The following is a 19,380-nucleotide window of genomic DNA, read 5'->3' as shown; positions in this document are numbered from 1 at the left end:
GATAATGTCATGATTGACATGAAAACAACAATGGTACATGTTGAGAAGTTGACAAGTTTTCAACACATGAGAATGGCCATGACAATAAGGACAAGATCCAGATTCTACGTTTGGATTGGACTTACTTTATAGTAGGCAAACTGGAGGTAGCTGTACGGCGTCATGCTCAAAAACTTGTCTGTGACCGAATCGTCTATCCTCTCGCTCCTGCCTCCGAGTTTTCTCAATTTGCATCTCCGCGTACAGTCCGCCTTTTTGAACACCCCCTCAAACACTTTTAATTCTGATAACGGATCATTTTCTGAAGTAGCTATGAGTGAAAGATTTTGGCACTTTAGTCTGCATTCTGTTAAGCTGCTACGATAATAGTGAAATTCTTGCAGAGCTCTTTCAAAGTAAAACACAGTTCCCATCCAGTCTTCGTTCGTGTACGACTGCATGCCGCTTTGATAGAGTTCATCGTACGTCGTGTCCTCCTGGACATACTCGTCGCTGAGCGAAGAGTTCGCCGTTCTCCATAAATGATAGTTTATTAATATGAGAGCAAAGAAAGATGTCAGTGATAGTAATTGGGCCATGATGATCCAGAGTTTCATCGGCTTTAGTCTAAAAAGGCTCCAATTTCGCGATCACAATACACCAAAACATCACTCACCGCGGTACAGTCTCCATTGCCGAGTTCACTAGATTCAGCTTCACGAATTGCTTACCCAGCGGATCTGCGCCTGGGAGGCACGCCGACACTTACCGTGGGCTGGCCTGTGGGTAATGCACACTCGTACTCCCACGCAAGCGTACCCGAAAACCACGAGAACGTGCTGGATAACTGGCAGCGAGTGAAAGTTGTTGACGTTGCAGTGGTGGCCGTAGTCTCCGCTCTAGTGAATTTGGTTCGTAAATTATACAGCGCCATGTAATTCGTGCATAAAGACTTACCAATGCCACACATCCAGGGCAGCGTATTAAGTCTACGGACATTTGGTCAATCAATTATGCAAAACATTTTCCAGGGCAGGCTAGCATGATAAACCTCCGTTGAAAAATCAGTGGTATTTTGCTATAATATTGAAATTTGAAATATCATCCTTCGGGAAAATAGCGCAACATGCATCGATAATAACTTTGTATTTGTATTACGTTCTCATTGCAATTATGATACATTGTTTAGCCTTGCTTACTACACAGCGATGTCGTTTAAAAAGATTTGACTAATAATGAATATAACTATAGAAGACTGCATATGATTTGCTGTTGTTGTTATTGTTGAGTTTTTTTGGCGACATGTTTGCCCCGGTGCCTGACGTTTGACGATTGCTATATCACAATGTCTGGAGTCAAAACTAGATTCACTACAATTCACAAAATACTGTTTGACTTATAATTGTGTGGTAAATGCATGGGTATTGTAACCTCTTCAGTTTGACTAGACATGATTTGACTACTTTAACTGAATACATTTTACATGTGATTTCCCTTACGCAGAAGCGACTGAAGATGGCGCACTTGCAATCTGCCTCACTACTAGTCACCACTTCGAATCAGTTCAACAGCAAAAATCTGATCGACACGTTTTTTACATCATTTACGGTAAAGTTTATAGGGCCTACTGGAGGGATTCTACTTGGATAACAGAAACATCAATTTAGTACTGCTCCTCTACCAAACCAAAGCGTTTTTCTTTTTCAGTAACAACTAATGCTTAATACTGTCTTTATTGAATAATGACGCTAATATCAAAATAATATTATATTCATAAAAATTGTGTAATGTGATGATAGAGTTACAATGCTCTTCCCATTGAAATCACAGCACTGAATAAAAGTAGAATACACAGAAGAGAAGAGGGAGAACCTTACAAAGCTTGTATGTCTATGTTCAATCAAGAATATAAATACCTATATCTTATCTAATCTGGAATTACGAACAAACTATGATCAATATGTCATTTCATAAATATGCGCAAATATATTATCGTTTTCCTTTTTCTTTGGAATTAGATTTCCGTCTTCTCATTTTCTAAAACAATATCAGCCTGTAAAGATGTGACAAAATGCATTTTGTGGATCAGCTAAAAATAATCCCTTCCTGAATGATTTATGTTTTCTTGAGCAGATGATGGACCAAGAACCTCAAGCCTTTATTTCGATATTTCCGAATTTCCTTTTTTTTTTTTTTTTTTGTTTCTGTGGTTTAGACAACCAACAATGACCAATGTCTGAAGTTCTGGATGATGCGTGTGACGTTACATATAAGTGATGCGTTCTCAATCACCGTAATATTCTTATTTTGTCTGTTCTTACTGCGGGACGTGACAGCAGTTTGAGTACTGAGACTCACCCTCCCTGGATGCCGACGCTATCATAAAAAATAATGAATTATAGATTTCATTTTGTAGGGGCAGGTAAACAACACTTTTAACATTTGTATAGCATACACATTGATACAACTTCCTTGTTTAAAGATGAATTGCTTCTTCTTCTTCTTTATCTTCTTCTTTTTCTTCTTTTTCTTTTTCTTTTAATGTATAACCACATAGCTTGTACAACGTCTTCGGGTGCAAGGAACATCTTCGTGAACATGATTGTAAAGAAGGCTTGGACATTGAAATAAATACTAATATTAGTTCATATAGGCTACGAAGCCACACGGAGACAGACTCTTAACTTTGGTTTGATTTGGTCTATACCGATTATCGACCGCCAACAAAAATACATTTCTCTCATGAAAATATTTTGTTTTATCAAAGTTACGACACCGACAGATCACAGAAAGTCTAAGAAAGGGTGTGAAACAAAATCCTGTAACACAGAATTTGTGTACTTTTTCAATAGTTTCTTTTCATGGCATAATTACATCATTTTTTTTTCCCCCGGAGGATTAGGTGCCTATTGCAACTTTTTATTGAGCGAAGAAACGATTAGAGAGGGAGAAAGGGGAGAGAAGGGAGCAAAGATATGAATTGAAAGAGGAAGGAAAATGTCAAAATAATAGCGGATCAGTTAAACAGACATGAATTTTAAACGAACACAGACGACTGAAATTGAGACTTAGAAAAGTTAAAATCATGAAAATGAATGAATATCAAGTTTCATTTTCCGAAAGTCACTCAGTGATTTTGGCCTACCCGTAATCATTTTGAAGGAACCTTCTCCCGCTATACTCCCTTCCCCTTCCTCCCGACCACCCCTCCCCTTTGCTTTCTGCCTCAATCCTTGATCGTGGAGGGTGGCCTGCTGCGAGCTGCGCTGCGTGCGTGCGCTCCGAATACACGACCGTACGCGATCGGCGCGAGTGTACCGTACTCTTTACCCTTACCTGCAGAAAGAATGCGTGATCACTTGGTCCAGAAAAACAACTTTTAACTCTGATTATAGTGTGAGTAAAATCGATTTATTCGATTTAGCTTGTTGGGATGTATGGCAGTGCTAGCTCTGATACCCAATGTCGGTGTGCTATTGAGTTGAATTATAACCAAAAAAGAGAATCGAGACATGTCTGTATTACGTAGTCCATGTGATAGTCCCATATACTACAAAACGTGTAGTTTTCGGAAGCAGTCCGTTATCCTTCTTGTCGGTGGTAAATTTCAGTCTGCTTCCTTCAACCTCGAAGATTCTTGCAGAACTTCGTGACTGACAGTGTGTGTCATAGGGTTAAGGTGCATGTGCCAATAATTTACACGGTGCAAGTAAAAACTGCCTCGAATTTAGCTGTTGCTGCCTTCCGTCAGCAAGAGACGAAAAGGCGTTGCCGCCGTTAACTGAAGTATTATGACTAGGCCGTCACAACATCGTCAGTCAGGGCAGGGAGGGCTTTCCAGGGTCTAACAGTTCTAGGAAAGTAACGAGTTTTGGTGTTGTTGAGTCCGGGATTGAGGGATGAGGTAGCCTTGAGTGTTCACACCTCTGGATGGTCTGGTGGATTTGGTGATGAAAGCCTCAGCCCTTGCAGTTGAACGGTTCAAGCTGGACGTGGATCTTGTTGTATTAACATCACAAGACGGAGATGTTAATTCTGTAGTGATGTCCATCCCAGCTCTTGCAGCATTCATGATAGAGTCTAGCCTCTACACTTGTTGATGCATCCCGGTATCGGTTTAGAGCGTACATCTGGCTACCCTCCGCTGGATCATCTCAATCTTGCTGATATTCCTTGCAGTTAATGACAATGGATCCCACACGGAGGAGGCATATATATCAGTTCGGGAAACCCACTCACAAGGGGGGCCCCTCCTTATAAGTAACCCGTCCCCCTTATAAGTAACCCCGTTCCCCTTATAAGTAACCCCCGGGGCACCCCTTATAAGGAGTCTCCACGCTTTTCTGCAATGCAACGCGAAAATGAAAGGACTGCGGCAATTCGCTTGATTATGTCCATAAAGCTTCACAAGTTTCCTAGTTACTCACGAAATTTGAGCAAAATCGGTTCGAGGCATCATATCTAAGTCGCCACGTCAGCACTCAAGCATTGCCGCGCCGCCGCGCCTGGCGACACTCACGCCAGTAATCGCTCGCATTTCAGCGTTCGCATGGGTCGTTTGACATTGCATTTAAATCCATGATTTTAGATATGATGCCTCTAACCGATTTTGCTCAAATTTCGTGAGTAACTAGGAAACTTGTGAAGCTTTATGGACATAATCAAGCGAATTGCCGCAGTCCTTTCATTTTCGCGTTGCATTGCAAAAAAGCGTGGAGACTCCTTATAAGGGGTGCCCCGGGGGTTACTTATTAGGGGGACGGGGTTACTTATAAGGGGGACGGGTTACTTATAAGGAGGGGCCCCCCTTGTGAGTGGGTTTCCCGAACTGATATTCAACTAGAGAGAGGTTTGACCAGTGTTCTGTATGCTGTGGTTACATTTGAGTTTCGGTGAGTTGAGGTGTAGATTTCTTCTCTGGAAGGCAAAGGTGTTTTTTGGCAGACATTGTGAACTTGCTTGTTCCAGTTTAGGTCAGATGTTATTGTGACGCTGAGGTATTTTGAGGCTTCCACAGGAGTCATCCCTTCTCGGACGACACATTCTTCTTGGAAATACTCCTCGACATTCTGCCCACAAAGCTTCTTGCATGCACTTTGGAGCTTCCTGGCTACTCAATTCTAGCCAAACAACAACTATAATTTGTGACTAAATAGAACCTTAATGGATTCTATATTACTAAACTCTAATCAACAATTGATCAATGTTGAATTTAACATTCTAATTTCTAACCATGCTAACGTTACTTTTTTTTTTGTCAACTAACATTAGAATGTCATAACTTTCAGATTTATGTCCTATCTTCATAAAATTCTAGGATTCTATGAAGACACTCATTAATTTTACTCCATTCCAATTCCATTGTTATAGAACTTACATTCTATAGCCCTTTCCTGTATTACTATTAAACCTAAAAAAGGGACAATTTTTCCTCCTAAAGTTATGTTTCTTTTCTGATTTAATCTCTTTGACTTCATCAGGTTTTGAGTCTACTCACCTAGACAGAGTGACCATGGCATTCCACTTGAACACCGGTCATCAGAGGTCACTCAGCGGCTTCCAGAATCGTACGGACGATGTGTTTGGGTCTCTAGCAGGTTTGGAGAAGGACTATGACAAGGCTGTTCTAGAGAGGGGTCCAGATGAATTTATGGAAGAGAGGGACAGTGAACAAAAGGACTTCAAAACACCAAAAGTCCCCCATCACAGGAGTGGTAGATCCCGGAGGGAACATAAAGACACACGCGAGAGGATTCTACCAAGTTGGAAGCAGAGGGGAGGAAGAGGCTCAAATAGGCAGGGACGTGGCAGGAGGCAGAGGGAACCGGATTACAAGCTCCATCCAGAGAGATGGACGGAGTATAGTCTGGAGGACACTGACCTCTCAGGGGAGTCAGCCAACAAGAGGGCAGCCATAGACTTCCTCAGGGAAATTCGGGAGAGGAAGGCAAAAGAACAGCGCAGTGAGGTATGGGACGCTGATTTGTACTGCGACAAAATTCAGTTCAAAAAGCCTGTGGAGAAGGCTAAGGATGAACAGGTAGCTGAGAGCATGAAACCGATGCATGGCGATGTGCACAAAATGCCGGAATACATTGTAGGACAAAAAAAGGCGCGGTTGTCAAAGAAGACCGCCGCTTCGTCCACCGTCACAGGAGGTAGAAGTGCTGATTGTGTGGCTTTAGGGCATCTCGGTGAGGAGGAGCCTGTTGACCAATCAGACAAGACTGTGAGAAAACTCAACCAATCAGAAGAAAGGACCACGAAGGAAATTTCACCCAGTACTGGAGACAAAGATGCTCCCGGGAGTGATATGAATGCTTCAAGTTCGGGAGGAGAAAATGTTAGTTTTCAGAAAAAGGGAAAGGGAAAGAGAAAAATACGGGAGAGGAAGTCCAACGATGAAGATTAATCTACAGTCAATTGTCGATATTCACCCAACTTTGCTGGTATTTTTTTTTAACCCGTTGAAGATGGTTTGATTTTGCAACAACACGCGTTTCCCACAGACGCTCGCCCAAGTATACTTGGGACTCGTCCTCAATGGGTTAAAGATGCTCATTGATATACTGTAAAACAATATTTTCGCGGCATGAAATTTTGGCGAGTTGCCTCTAACATTCAGTGCATATAGTGTAGAGGAGAACTTTCACATGCATTTTAATTTCGCGAATCTTGGCTCTCACAAAATTCACAAAATTAAAATACATGCGAACGTTCTTTGTTTTATCGTAACATTCTACATCATAATGCTTTATACTGATGCAGTGTAATATCCTATAGGTTTTACTATAGACGTGGTAGCTGGTTACACATACATGTGCTGAAAGACCTGTATGGTGTGTGTGTGTGTGTGTTTGTTTTTTTTTTAATAATCATTATAACAGCCACCTTTATCATTTGAAGTAAGGTTATCAATGGAAAGAAATAGAAAAGAAAGAGTTTATAGTATCGGTTGGGGAGGGGGATTTGAGATACCTCAGCCCTCGGACTATAGAAAATATCTTGTGTAAAGAGTCCTATGGTCATGAAACTTACAAAACTGTTTTTTCCACTAAACATCTTATCATAATGTTTTTGTTGTGTATTCTACATTTCAGTTCCTTTCACAGCACTTGATGTACAACGTATAATGAATCGGACAAAAGTCAATGTTACTGAAGGTTTAGTGTGGTGTACATATCATAACAAAATGAAGCTTCTACCATATCAACCTTTATATTAGACTCACTTGTATGCTTTTGTTCAGTAATGTGAACTTTCTCCAACCAAATGATTCTTTCACACAAGTGACAATGTCCACAATAGTGGTCAAAACCTTGCTCATGAGATATGAAGATTGGTTAGTTGTGTATCTTTCCTCCACCCATGAAAATGTCCGTATTGCCCACTATTGTGGTTAAGTGTTGAGGAATGGTGTTCATAAGTCTGTATATGTGCCTGAATATGTGTGCAATGTGCTGCACAACAAATCCTTACATTGACATGTATTGTAATCAGAAGATCAAAAGTAGACTGTTTTAGGCCATTCATAATAGGGAATGTTGTGTCTACAGCTCATTCTCTCTGTGGGTTTTCACATTATTACATGCTCACCAAAATTATGTTGATGTCAAAGATGAAGTATTACCACTCTCAGAGAAAAATTAGCCATTTCCCACCTATCAGAGGGCAATAATTTTGTGACGAGTTGTTAATTTTGATAGTACTGTAAAAGTGGAAATTTTTTCAGTGTTGAAATTTTCACGCATTTCGTGCAACCAGAAACTAGTGTGAAAATAAAAGCATGCGAATATTTTGCTTGCTATACGTTCCAGTAGTTGATATCTTGATCCCACGGAATTAAAAACATGTGAAACTCTTCTTACCAGGCCGAGCGCAAAAAATTAGTCGCGCAAAAATATCCATTTTTACAGTACTGCTTGTCCTCTGGAAAATGATTTACATACTACCATGTATTGTGTTCATTGCACTGCTGTTACAATGAACATGGATTGTGTTTTCACTAGGCTGTATTAATAATGTTTGGTTGTAATGAAATTTAGACACAATGATTTCACCTGCATATATCCCAAGGACTTTGTTATAATGGTAGTTGCCTGTACTACCAGTGTGAATGGTTGATGTACTCTGTATTTCACTCGCCTGGGGGGGAGAGTGTTTCATAAAGCTGTTCTTAAAGTTACGAACAACTTAAGAACAACTGGTGATCAGTTCTGATGTGCTATACTTATAATTCAGCACGAGACCTGTTCACCAGTCATTCTTAAGCTGTTGAGGGCGGACTGAATTTGCTACAACATGCATTTTCCACAGACACTTGCCCGAGTATAGTCGGAGCTGGTCCGCAACGGGTTAAGTCGTTTGTAACTTTAAGAACAGCTTTATGAAACACCCCCCTGGTATTTTACTCACCAAGTGAAATTCATGATCAGATAACAATCATGTCTTGTCTACTAAAGTCTTGCATGAAGGAACTTTTGAAAGGTTGCAATTAACTTTTCACTTATTGCTGTGACAGCTAAAACATGACATCCATACGTATATATGGCATTCATACATTTTCTGAAAATATTGAGGGAAAATTGTTGGATGAATTTTTTTTTTATAGTTGGTTATTTGAGTGTAAACAATAAAAAGTTTTGTTCAAGGCAAGCAAGTAACTTGTGTGTTCATTGGAAGGAGAAAATAATAATAAATAATTTAAAGGGACTGTAAAGTACTGGTTGAGGTGGGGATTCATGTTTTGAACATTCCTAAGTGAGATAATGAGAAACCTCTTGTGAAATACAAAAGAGCATGTAATTTTATGAAGGATTCAATGTCTATTTGATGAAAATTGGTATTCAAATGGCTGAGATATCCCCCCAAAAAGTGCTAATAATAAAAGGCGACAGACCACGCCTTTTATTAGGATCTCTTTGTTTCACCTTGTTTTTGGATATCTCAGCCATTTCAAAACCGATTTTCATCAAATAAACTTTTGATACCATTTAGAATTGCATGCTCTGTGACATCTCATAGAGTGGTTTCTGAATATCTCGCAAAACGCTAAAAGCTAAATCCTCACCTCGACCAGAACTGTACACACCCTTTAAATTGATATTATGAAGTCTAATCCATGTGTTTTTTAGTTTGTTCAAGGCACGAAGAAGAGAGCTTACAGTGTAGAGAAGAGTGCCATAGGTGTGTTTCAAGTGTGTGTGTTTGCCTAATTGTGTTGTGCATTCGTGTGTATTGGAATGTGTGTGTATGTGTGTGTGTGGCTGTTTGGTACAATGTAGACCTGTATTACACACAATTAACTGCACTGGGGTAACCAACCTACCTGTATGTCATTCGGACAAAGCTCAAACAAGAATATGAATACAGTGGAAATTAGTTTCGCAAACATGTGCATTGTATTTTTGAAACAAAACCCTCATAAACCAAGGTGATTTTGCAGGTCAATATTTGCTATACAGTCAACCTTGCATAACTCAAACTAGATAAGCACTTGGAGAGCACAGACCTCCGCCAAGCCAACAACTCATTTTCACTCTTAGACGCATGCAATTTCCCAAAATAGAAGCATTTTGTTTACGTGGTGGAGGTAATACCTGTAATCACCTCCTTCTCTTTATATTGCATTGATTTTTATCCCTCATGAGTCAAATTTTCTCATAGATTGAAGCTATAATAGGTGAGGTTGACTGTATTTCTTTGCTTTTGTACACTTATACAATGAGTAACCTGATGAAAGACTTGTGATTGCCATTGTTTTTGTGTCCTTGTTAAAACAAGATTCCCTTGTACAGATGACCTCACTGCAGACTGAAATAATCTACACATAGAATGCTAAAACATGGTACATGTTTCCATCATCATTTTACATCATTTATTTCACTTTTTGCAGCCATACATTGAAACTGACATATTCCAAGGAAAATGACCAGTATTCATAAATTGAACACAAAGCTGGAACATAAAATAAATGTTCATTGCTCTTAAAATCTTGTGCATAGGGTATTTCATCAATAATGTATAGTAAATACATTTGAACCCTGCTATAATGAACACAGATGCAAGATTTCATTAAAACAAAATGGTTTGTCCCATAAAATTCATTATTTCCAAATTTACTTTGTATATTTCAATGACATTTTGTTATACACAAGAAAACTCTTAAAGGTACAATCTGTACTATCTCGTTATAACCGGGTTCACCTTGAATGACAGCCAAAGAATATGTATACATGAATTTTACGCACCTATCTCGAATTGCTACACACACAGTATACAGGGTGTAACCATAGCAGATACAACACTTCTTCATACAGAAGTACATGTATTTATCCCTTTATTACATACACACAGTATGATGGGATAGTAAAGAAACACCCATAGAGCTACACACTGGGTGGACTAGATAGTGCATGGTTCGGTGGATTTAGACACCTGCTCCAGTATGGCTGAAGGTGAAAATAATAAGAATCGTCTTGTATTTCCTAGAAAAATATTTTATCATAGACTTCTTCAGTTATCCCACGATTTGACCCGTCTACAAGAATTACCATTCCAAGTTTTGTGTGTGCTTCAATCAAAATCGTAGAGACAAAATGTAGAAGACTGGATTCTTTACAAATGTTACATAAGTCCTTCTGCACATCAGAGTTCCATAAAGATAGCAAGGGCTTTTCATTGAAGTCTGAAATCTTGGTAGAACCATAGAACCATTTGAATTAACCCTGTGTGTGCTTTGAGTGTTGATTGACACAGAAAATCCCATAGCATTGTACACAGTGTCCAGAGTCCCTGGTACAGAGAGGGTTAACAATGGAATGCTGATTATGAACACCTGAGCTACACCTACATTAGATAGAATGATTCGTCTGTCCAGAGGAGTCTCTTATTTTTTTTGACATTATCGCTCTCCTCGGGGATCCGTGAAGCCAGACGCAGTCTCCGTGGAACATATCCCCGACAACCAGATACAGACCGATCTTTCAGTCAACATCTACATGTACTTTACATATATCTGTATGATAAAGCTACAATCCAGATAATGGCCCTCAATAGTCTAAATACAGTGCACTACCGTTATAACGAATACAATTATAACGAAATTCCGGTCACAACGAAATAAACTTTCAGGCTGCAACATTATTGGCTTTATGTATTTCCATTATTCATTTGTTTGGTTATAACAAAATTTCGATATAACAAAAGAAAACTGTCGGTCCCGAGGACTTCGTTATAACAGGAGTCCACTGTATACAGAATGCCTACTGTTGGTAAGATTTATTCTAATGAACAGACGCTGCTTGTCCACATGATATGATACAGGGAAACTATTCATAATAGGCTTGCAACAAGGACCCAGTTTTAACAAGGCAAAATCAGCAGTCCCTGGGACCTTGTGTTTTCTCTGTACCTTCTTCTGTTAAAGTGGATATTATCGTGTACGGTAACCATTTTCTTTTTTTTTTTGTGCTCAGCAAGGTAAGAATTGTCACATGTTTTTAATTCCGTGGAATCAAGACATCAAATAATGGAGCATATGGCAAGCAAAAATATCTGCATGCTTTTATTTTCGTGCTAGCTTCTGGTTGTGCAAAAGGCGCGAAAATCTCAACACCGCAAAAATTTCCACTTTAACAGTAGCTAAAATATCACCTTTCCCATCAGTCTTTGATACACATCTCCCGATCCAGCCACAGTCTAGATATTCTATGTAGCCTTGGTTTAACACACATTATACATGGAGTGCTACAATGTACTTCACAAAGAGTCATAGATATACATGTTTTGCATGGAGAGCGCTTTACACAAAATGGCTGGATGTTGCTGATTGAAAGACTACAGAGAACAACAGGCAGAAAAGTGTAACACCTGACACTTTACACTCCCTTATGATGTACAATATTTCATATTGCATTATCAGTAATGCTTGAAATAGCTGTTTAGCACCTCACATAGAATTAAATATACTGTGATAGAAGTAAATTCCATTTCACATAGGTGAATGGGCAAAATTGTGCTCGTTTTAACAAATCTTGCAATAAATAGTGATTTTCTTCTGCTTCTACAATATGTCAGCCAGAGAAGATTGCTCGCTATGTATAAGACGACGTTCGTCGCTGGGGTGACAAGATCTCATATCTACAAAATGTCAAATGTTCAGGAGAGCAAAAAAAAACAAACATGGCAGCCAAAGCACTGTATCCGATGAGATAGACTTTCCTTTGACATGCCGTGGTGGCTTTATTTTGGGGGATAGCTAGGATATGGACAAGACATTACTGAACAAATTACCTGACTATTAAGAAAGGTCATTTTCCCCAAAATTTGAGATACAAGGTCGTGTCACCCCAGTGCAGATATATCAATTATTTCCTGGACACCACATAATTATGCCCCACTGGAAGAAATATAAAGGCATCTGAAGTCATTTGATATTCAGTTGACAGGAAGAATACATTGAGTGGAACAATGCAGCAAACGTGCCTCATAGAATGAACAAAGTGGGCATCATACACAAATATGTATATGTGGGACTGTGGAAAATGACCATTGGCGGGTGATACAATAATCTGATACATCATAATAACTTGTTAGTATGCATATAGTATGTGTGTTAACATTGAAGAAAGAAAGAAAGTGGACCCCCCCCCCCCCCCACGAGATTGCAACCATGTACACCATGCAAGGGGGGGGGGGGGGGGAAGGGGTCAGTCTCCCCCCTGGACTGGATTTAGCAGAGTCAAAGAAGCCAAGCCGTTTTTAGTGAATAATAAGTCAATGGCACATGTCAAACCTAGGTAGTATCACCTCCTTGGTCAGTCGGCCAAGTGAATGAAAATATAACGTCCCAATTAACATTCATAGCCGTACGTGTGTGTGTGATCCTTAAGTTTACATAGACAGAAGTCGGACATCAGCTAAGTCAATGTGTTTTCCCAAGTCCCATCAAGATTGACTTACTAGTACTATGTGGAGTTGACTGTAATTCCAAGAATTCCACTAGTAGGGAATTGCCTGTAATTCCAAGAATTCCACTAATAGGGAGTTGCCTGTAATTCCAAGAATTCCACTAATAGGGAGTTGACTGTAATTCCAAGAATTTCACAGTTATTTCATAAAACTGGACACAAAGGTTCAAAAAGGTCATGGCTTCTCCATCATCACAGTCACAGGGCATTGCATTAGGCTGCGTTCACATAGAAGTATTCGGTATTCGGTATTCGGTATTCGCTATTCGTATTCGGGCACCGAATACACCATCACCCGCAACGTCAACTCACCATCCCATGCAGTGAGGATTTCTTCCTCCTACATCCCAGCAAATCTTATTAACAATTTCTAAACTGTATCAGAATGTCAGTCTACATGCCTATTTTTGCTAAAGGGCAAATCCAGACCAAAAGTGTCATTATTTTATAAACGAGAGACGGTATACGCTGCAAGAAAATCGAACAAGCTCGATTCCCACTTTGCTATACTTTTCGCAGCTACTCGGTACTTTCGAATAGTGCCCTCCTATGTGAACCGGTGTGAGGAAATCCTGTCGCTCGATTCAAGCTATTCGCGTGCCCTCGAAAAACGAGCCCGAATACCCGAATAGTATACTTCTATGTGAACGCAGCCTTAGAGACACACTATACTCAGCTCAAATGAAAAATGAATGAAAACAAATGAAACAGAAGCATTTCTTTTTGCACATTTTTAACAAAAATTATCCTTTTCAAATATTGTGAATGTGTCCGACTTTCACATTGAGAGAAAAGCAAGAAAGAAAAAGGAAGTAGAAAGCCCAGATCTCCAACAAACAACCAATTATCCACATACAGCCATTGTTTTGTCAAAAGGCTACTGAGAAAAATGCAAACATATGTGATAGTTTTGTTGTCATACCAACCATCCCCTTGGTTGTCAGAACTAGAAAAAAAAATGGTGCCTCTTGTAATTTCTGTCTTTCATATGAAGCAATCTCAATTTCATAAACAATTTAACAACATTTACACATTTTGACTGTACATTAAACATGTGAATAATTACAAGTAAGAACACTTGTGAGGCAGTTTGGTGTAAGCTACAACAAATCAAAGTTAATGTTAAAATCTATTTCGTCATCTACAGTCTAATCTTCTCCTGCAAACTAAGATTAATTCACAAAGTTGAATTCCTTTCACCCAACAGATAGGAAAGACTTCATAAGACTTCACCTCTCATTTGATAAAGTGAAACTCTAAAATCTAAACAAATCAAGTGGCAAATTACAATACAAATCTATTTACATTACCCAAAACAAATAAAAACTAAAACAATAGCTTCATAAACCAAGGTCATGTTGCATTAACAGCTGAGATCAAGCATAAGTCATAAAACCAAACAGAAGTCTCTGAATACTCCATTCAGATTGGCTGATACCTGATTTATGTTTGATTTTCTGACTTATGATTGATGGCATCTTTTTATACAACAGGGTCCAGAGCATTAAAAAGTAAAAAAAAAAAATTGCAGCACTCTTGAAAGATTACTAAACAGTAGATACAGTCAAACCTGTCTATAGCGGCCACCCAAGGGAGACAAAAAAGGTGGCCTTTATAGACAGGTGGCCATTATAGACAGGTTCTGGAATCATACCACTAGACCGACACTCACAAGTCATACAGCCCACGAGTTTGACATTGAAAACAGGTCCATGAGTCATACAGCCCATGAGTTTGACACTAGATAAAAACAGCCCACGAGCTCGACAGATACAACACGGGGCTTGATGTGTCGGTCTCATGGGCCTTACTAGCTTAGTGTCGAACTAATGGGCTGTATGAGTCGCGAGTTGTATAACTCATGGGCTGTATGACTTGTGAGCTGTGTAGGCTGTAGGACTCATGGGTGTCGGTCTTGTGACATGGTTTTTCTCTTGTTTTTAGTGGTCGTATGTGACAGGTGGTCGCTAAGACAGGTTTGACTGTAATCAGAAGCTAAAAATAAGTAGAAATCAGTCCTCCTGTCACATAGAAGGTCCCTTGGAACATTTACCAATCCCCAAAATCTTACAATAGCTCTCTTTTCCTTCTTACAAGAACCTTCTTACAAGAAATGAAAACAAACCATGTATGCAAACACGGACAAAAGGCAGTTTAAACACCAGCACCGGTTGGTCATGTACACAATAAACCCCTGTGTTACCATAATAGATGTTGTAACACACTTGTGTGTATGGATAGTAAACTGCTCTTTACACCTTTGGTGTTAATGTATGACCTTCAATACACCAGCAGCATTATTGACATATATAAAATTGTACACCAAATACACTCAGTATGCCCTGTGTAAACCATGTGTACCAGGTGCACCTGATAGTCTTGCTCTTCTGAATACAAAGACCCTTTCAAACCCTGTCACCAAACTTACACACAAAAAAAGGACACAAAAACAGATAAGAAAAAAAGATAGATAAAGAATACTTATCAAATTTTGATGTGGCTACTAAACATTTTTGTCATGAAGGTGACAAGCCTGAGCAAACATATCTAAACAAAAGGCAAAGAAATTATATTTTTAAATCACACAATGTTATTCTTACATCTGTCTGTTGATGTAAGGGGAGAAGGTCGTATTTATGGCTCAGATCAATGTCATGGAATGCTATAAAATGGGGCTAAAATATCTGTGCGCGCTGTGCTATAAATTTTACAACATCACTATGCAGATTAATTTCTTTGGCTGATAAACTTGTGAACAATTTGTCTCAACCTTTTGCTGACAAAAAAACCCCCGAAAAAAACGACAACAACAAAAAAACAACAAAAAACCCCCCAAAACAAAGCCAAAAAACAAAACCTAACAGCATTACAACAGACCAAAAAACAAAACAAAACAAAAACAAAACAAACACACAAACAAAACAAAATAGAAAAACCAGGAGATTTTGCCCACTAATGGAAAACACTGAGACACTAACATGTTTGTAATGCACAATATCTAGTAAGTGTCTATACATGGAAAAATTAAAAATGCCCAAGTCTGTGTATGCTAAAAGCCAACTACACACAAGTACACACAGAATGATTGTACAGTGCAATCCTACATTATTTCACATAGTTCTTCTACATCATTAAAAACAAACTTCTTTCATGAAAAAAAAAAAAAAAATCTGTCTGCAGCATCAGTTTTTAATGGAAACTGTTTACAAACGATCCCTGAAGTCTAAAGTGCATAAAGAGAGTTTGAGTGCAAAATGGTCTACACACTATTTTTTACACATTTCAAAGGATGTTATCATAAGATAGAGCAAAATAGAACCTTTCCAGTGATACCTCACTCATAACACAATAGGGAATACTCATGAAGTTATGAATAAAGATATTCCATATTTCTTTTCATTATATTTTGTTTTTTAGCACCTTCAATACCAAGAATACCAATACCAAGAATGGATTGGACTCATTTTGTGATAAAACTATTCATATCATCCTACTGATCCATCAGGTCTCATACATAGTACTCTACCTGAAGAAATTATCATCCTGCCCTCCTTAAATTGGCAACTCTGTACACTGTATAATAGCTGCTGATCCTACAATGGATGGAGACTTGTTGGAACAGAGTAAATACATAATCAACACAAATAAGAACAAAATGCAAAAGCTTTCCAATGTGTAAAACATTAAATCCATTTTTAAAGAGTATTGCCAATTTGAGGGGCAGGTAAAGATTTGATGATTAATGATTTGGACGCTTTCATTATTCTGCAACTGATATGAATAATAGTATATGACCAAAATAGAGCTTAAATGACTGTGGAGTTGTTTTTCTAACCTATGACATACCTGCAACAAAACAATATTAAAAAGTATGTTAAACAGATGAAGTGTCAAATTACAAAGAAAACAAAGAAAAAAAAATTAAAGCTTATTTTCTGTATTAATTGAAATAGTTAACCGCTAAAAGGTGAGAAAATGCAAAGGGTCTTTAAAAAAGGAGTATAATTCACCAAAAGCATTTTCCGGTGAAGACCTATCAAACTAAGATACTTGTCACTGTCAGAGTCAAATACGTCCTGAAAGTTTAATTTATTTCCATTACCTATATTTAGGCAGTCAGAAACTGACAGTTTTTTTTTTCCAGCTTTTCTACTCACCCCTCAACTTCAAGAAAGAAGAAAAACTACAGATATTGTAGCTCTCTTTGATATACATCAAGTTTGGGGTAAGAATGTAAAGGTGAAATTGTTTAGACGCTGATACTTATATATAACCTAAATCATCATTAAAAAAAAAAAAACAACAAAAAACTGTCAATGTATTTCAGGTAGTTTTAAAATCACTGGCAGTGTTATTACGAGCATCTTTACAAAAATTTATTCCAGCACATCTTGACTTATTTCCCTTTCTGTTCTGCCCTTAAACACCAGAACTCCCCCCCCCCCTCCCGAAAAATGCTTTATGTTTCTTGAACAGGACAAAAACAGTATTGCACAATCAAGACTTTGTACAACAGATTACCACAACCAAATTGTAAAGCATTATCATAAATACATGCACATGGTATCAATCTGTAAAGCGCCAAACTTTTATTCATACCTTAACTGCATTGTAAGCTGCTTTACCTCTCTTTGTAAAGTGAAAACAGGAAATGTCTAAAACTACATAAAATGAAGACATCATGGAATCTGAGCAGGGATCACAGATTAGAACATGATCTAAGATGTGTAAGAGGATCCATAGGAGTGGTTGCCCTGGTAACCAAGCAAATTTCATCTGATAATAAGACTTCTATCAAAGAGTTTGATAAGGAAGAAGAGGGATTATCTTCCCATGGACGTATTCTCAGTCAGGTGCCAATGAGAAACACATATTATAGTAATATCAGCTAGTCCTCAATGGGTTAAGGTTATATTCTGAATTTGCTAAATTCTATCTCCCTTCTGTAAGGTATACCATACACTGAAACATCAGTTGTTTTTGTTCTTTTTTATTTATTTTTTATTTATTTATTTTATTATTTCTAAGAAGGGCAGGACAAGTAAAAGGCGCACAGAGATAGAGAGGGAGGGGGAGACAGTGTTACAAATAACTTCAGGATACTGCACACCTGCTTAGCTTGTAAACTGAGATGACAAAGCTGTGGACTGTTAGGACTGGAAAATGAGTGGAGAAATGTTTTTTTTTTTCACAGAAGCCGAAGAATGTGACACTATTCTTTATATCTGCTAAGTTCCCCCTGAAAACTCCTTCTTCATTTTCTTTGTGCATATTCCAGGCAGGCAACTTAACAGTTAATAACCTGAGACATTAGCTCAATACTTTGATATATGCTTAGTCTAGGAATAATAATCCAACCTGCCGTAGGCAATGAAATATTGCTAAGTTGACAAACTGACCACAGGTAAAGCTTTACTGTTTAATAGATTTGTTACTGTTTGTACTTACTGATGTGCTAATTCTGTTTCACCTATGTATGACATTCACTCCTTGATATGTCTGTTCATATATTGACAACTTAATCTTGCTGCACCACATTGCAACTTTTGTCGATGAATTCAGGCTTGAAATTCTTGCATGGCGTTTGCTTAACATTATCATAAAAGCCTTTAATACAGAAAAAAATATTCTGGACATATATTGTAATAGCACATGTAATCCTTACAATGATGTAAATGGTGGCATCATAAAAACCTTTCATACAGAAAACAATATTTCGGACATAATTGCACGTGGAATCCTTCCAATGATGTACATGATTCTCCTTAAAAAATAAGATATTGCTATAAATTGTCCATGGTCTTGGGGAAAAGAAATATCTATCGTATCGCCATTTCAAAAATTCAGCTAGAGTGTACACTGGTCTTAGCAAACTGCTCGATGAGTGAGATTGAGACTTTTACTTATAAAGTCAACACCATCCAAACTCCTCGAAGAAAAGAGACATGTCTCCTCAAAAAAGAAACTTAATATTTCAGACTTACAATGTACATCTTGTTTTGGATAAATTCTCATCTATTTCTTTCCATCAATCAAAATTGTCGACAATCAGAGAATTTATCCTCTTTTAAGATTCTCTTCAATTCAAAACTAAAGCCTCTTATCATGGCATCTACAGCTGCTAAAAGTTCACATCAAAACTGCACTTCTCTTTCAAAATATATCTATTTTTGGTCAGCATTTTGGTTACAATACCTTATTGCTGTTTAGTTTGTACGTCTGTATGAAAATAACATTTCTGCATCAAACTGAGCTGTAAATTCCACATCTTTGTTTCTTCAAACTGACTGCACGAAACAAACATGTTTTGCTTTAAAACAAGTGCCTCAGCTAACATCTCCTATTTATAGTTTTCACCCCCCCCCCCCCAAAAAAAAAAAAAAAAAAAGCAGAAAATTTCACACTTGTCTCCTTTGTGTTTCTGTAAAGG

At 38.2% G+C, this 19,380-nt stretch overlaps 2 protein-coding genes across 2 annotated transcripts in view; one reads left to right on the top strand and one right to left on the bottom strand.

Moving 5' to 3' along the window:
- Positions 1-618, bottom strand: part of LOC139739219 (prolyl 3-hydroxylase 1-like) — a 62,813-nt gene extending 62,195 nt beyond the window's left edge. The window contains exon 1 of the mRNA XM_071649837.1: positions 126-618. Coding sequence (XP_071505938.1) covers positions 126-596 — 471 coding nt within the window. The 5' untranslated portion in view covers positions 597-618. The remainder of the gene's footprint in view (positions 1-125) is intronic.
- A 4,848-nt stretch (positions 619-5,466) lies between these two features.
- Positions 5,467-6,603, top strand: LOC139739263 (uncharacterized). The gene has a single exon (XM_071649875.1). It carries the CDS (start codon positions 5,492-5,494, stop codon positions 6,389-6,391), a length of 900 nt encoding a protein of 299 aa, XP_071505976.1. The 5' UTR covers positions 5,467-5,491; the 3' UTR covers positions 6,392-6,603.
- The last annotated feature ends 12,777 nt before the right edge of the window (positions 6,604-19,380 follow it).

This window comes from Diadema antillarum, unplaced genomic scaffold (genome assembly GCF_040938485.1).
Source record: "Diadema antillarum isolate AM-2024a unplaced genomic scaffold, OU_Dant_1.0 seq00000791_RagTag, whole genome shotgun sequence".
Taxonomy (NCBI): domain Eukaryota; kingdom Metazoa; phylum Echinodermata; class Echinoidea; order Diadematoida; family Diadematidae; genus Diadema; species Diadema antillarum.
This window is presented reverse-complemented; position numbering and strand designations above follow the sequence as displayed.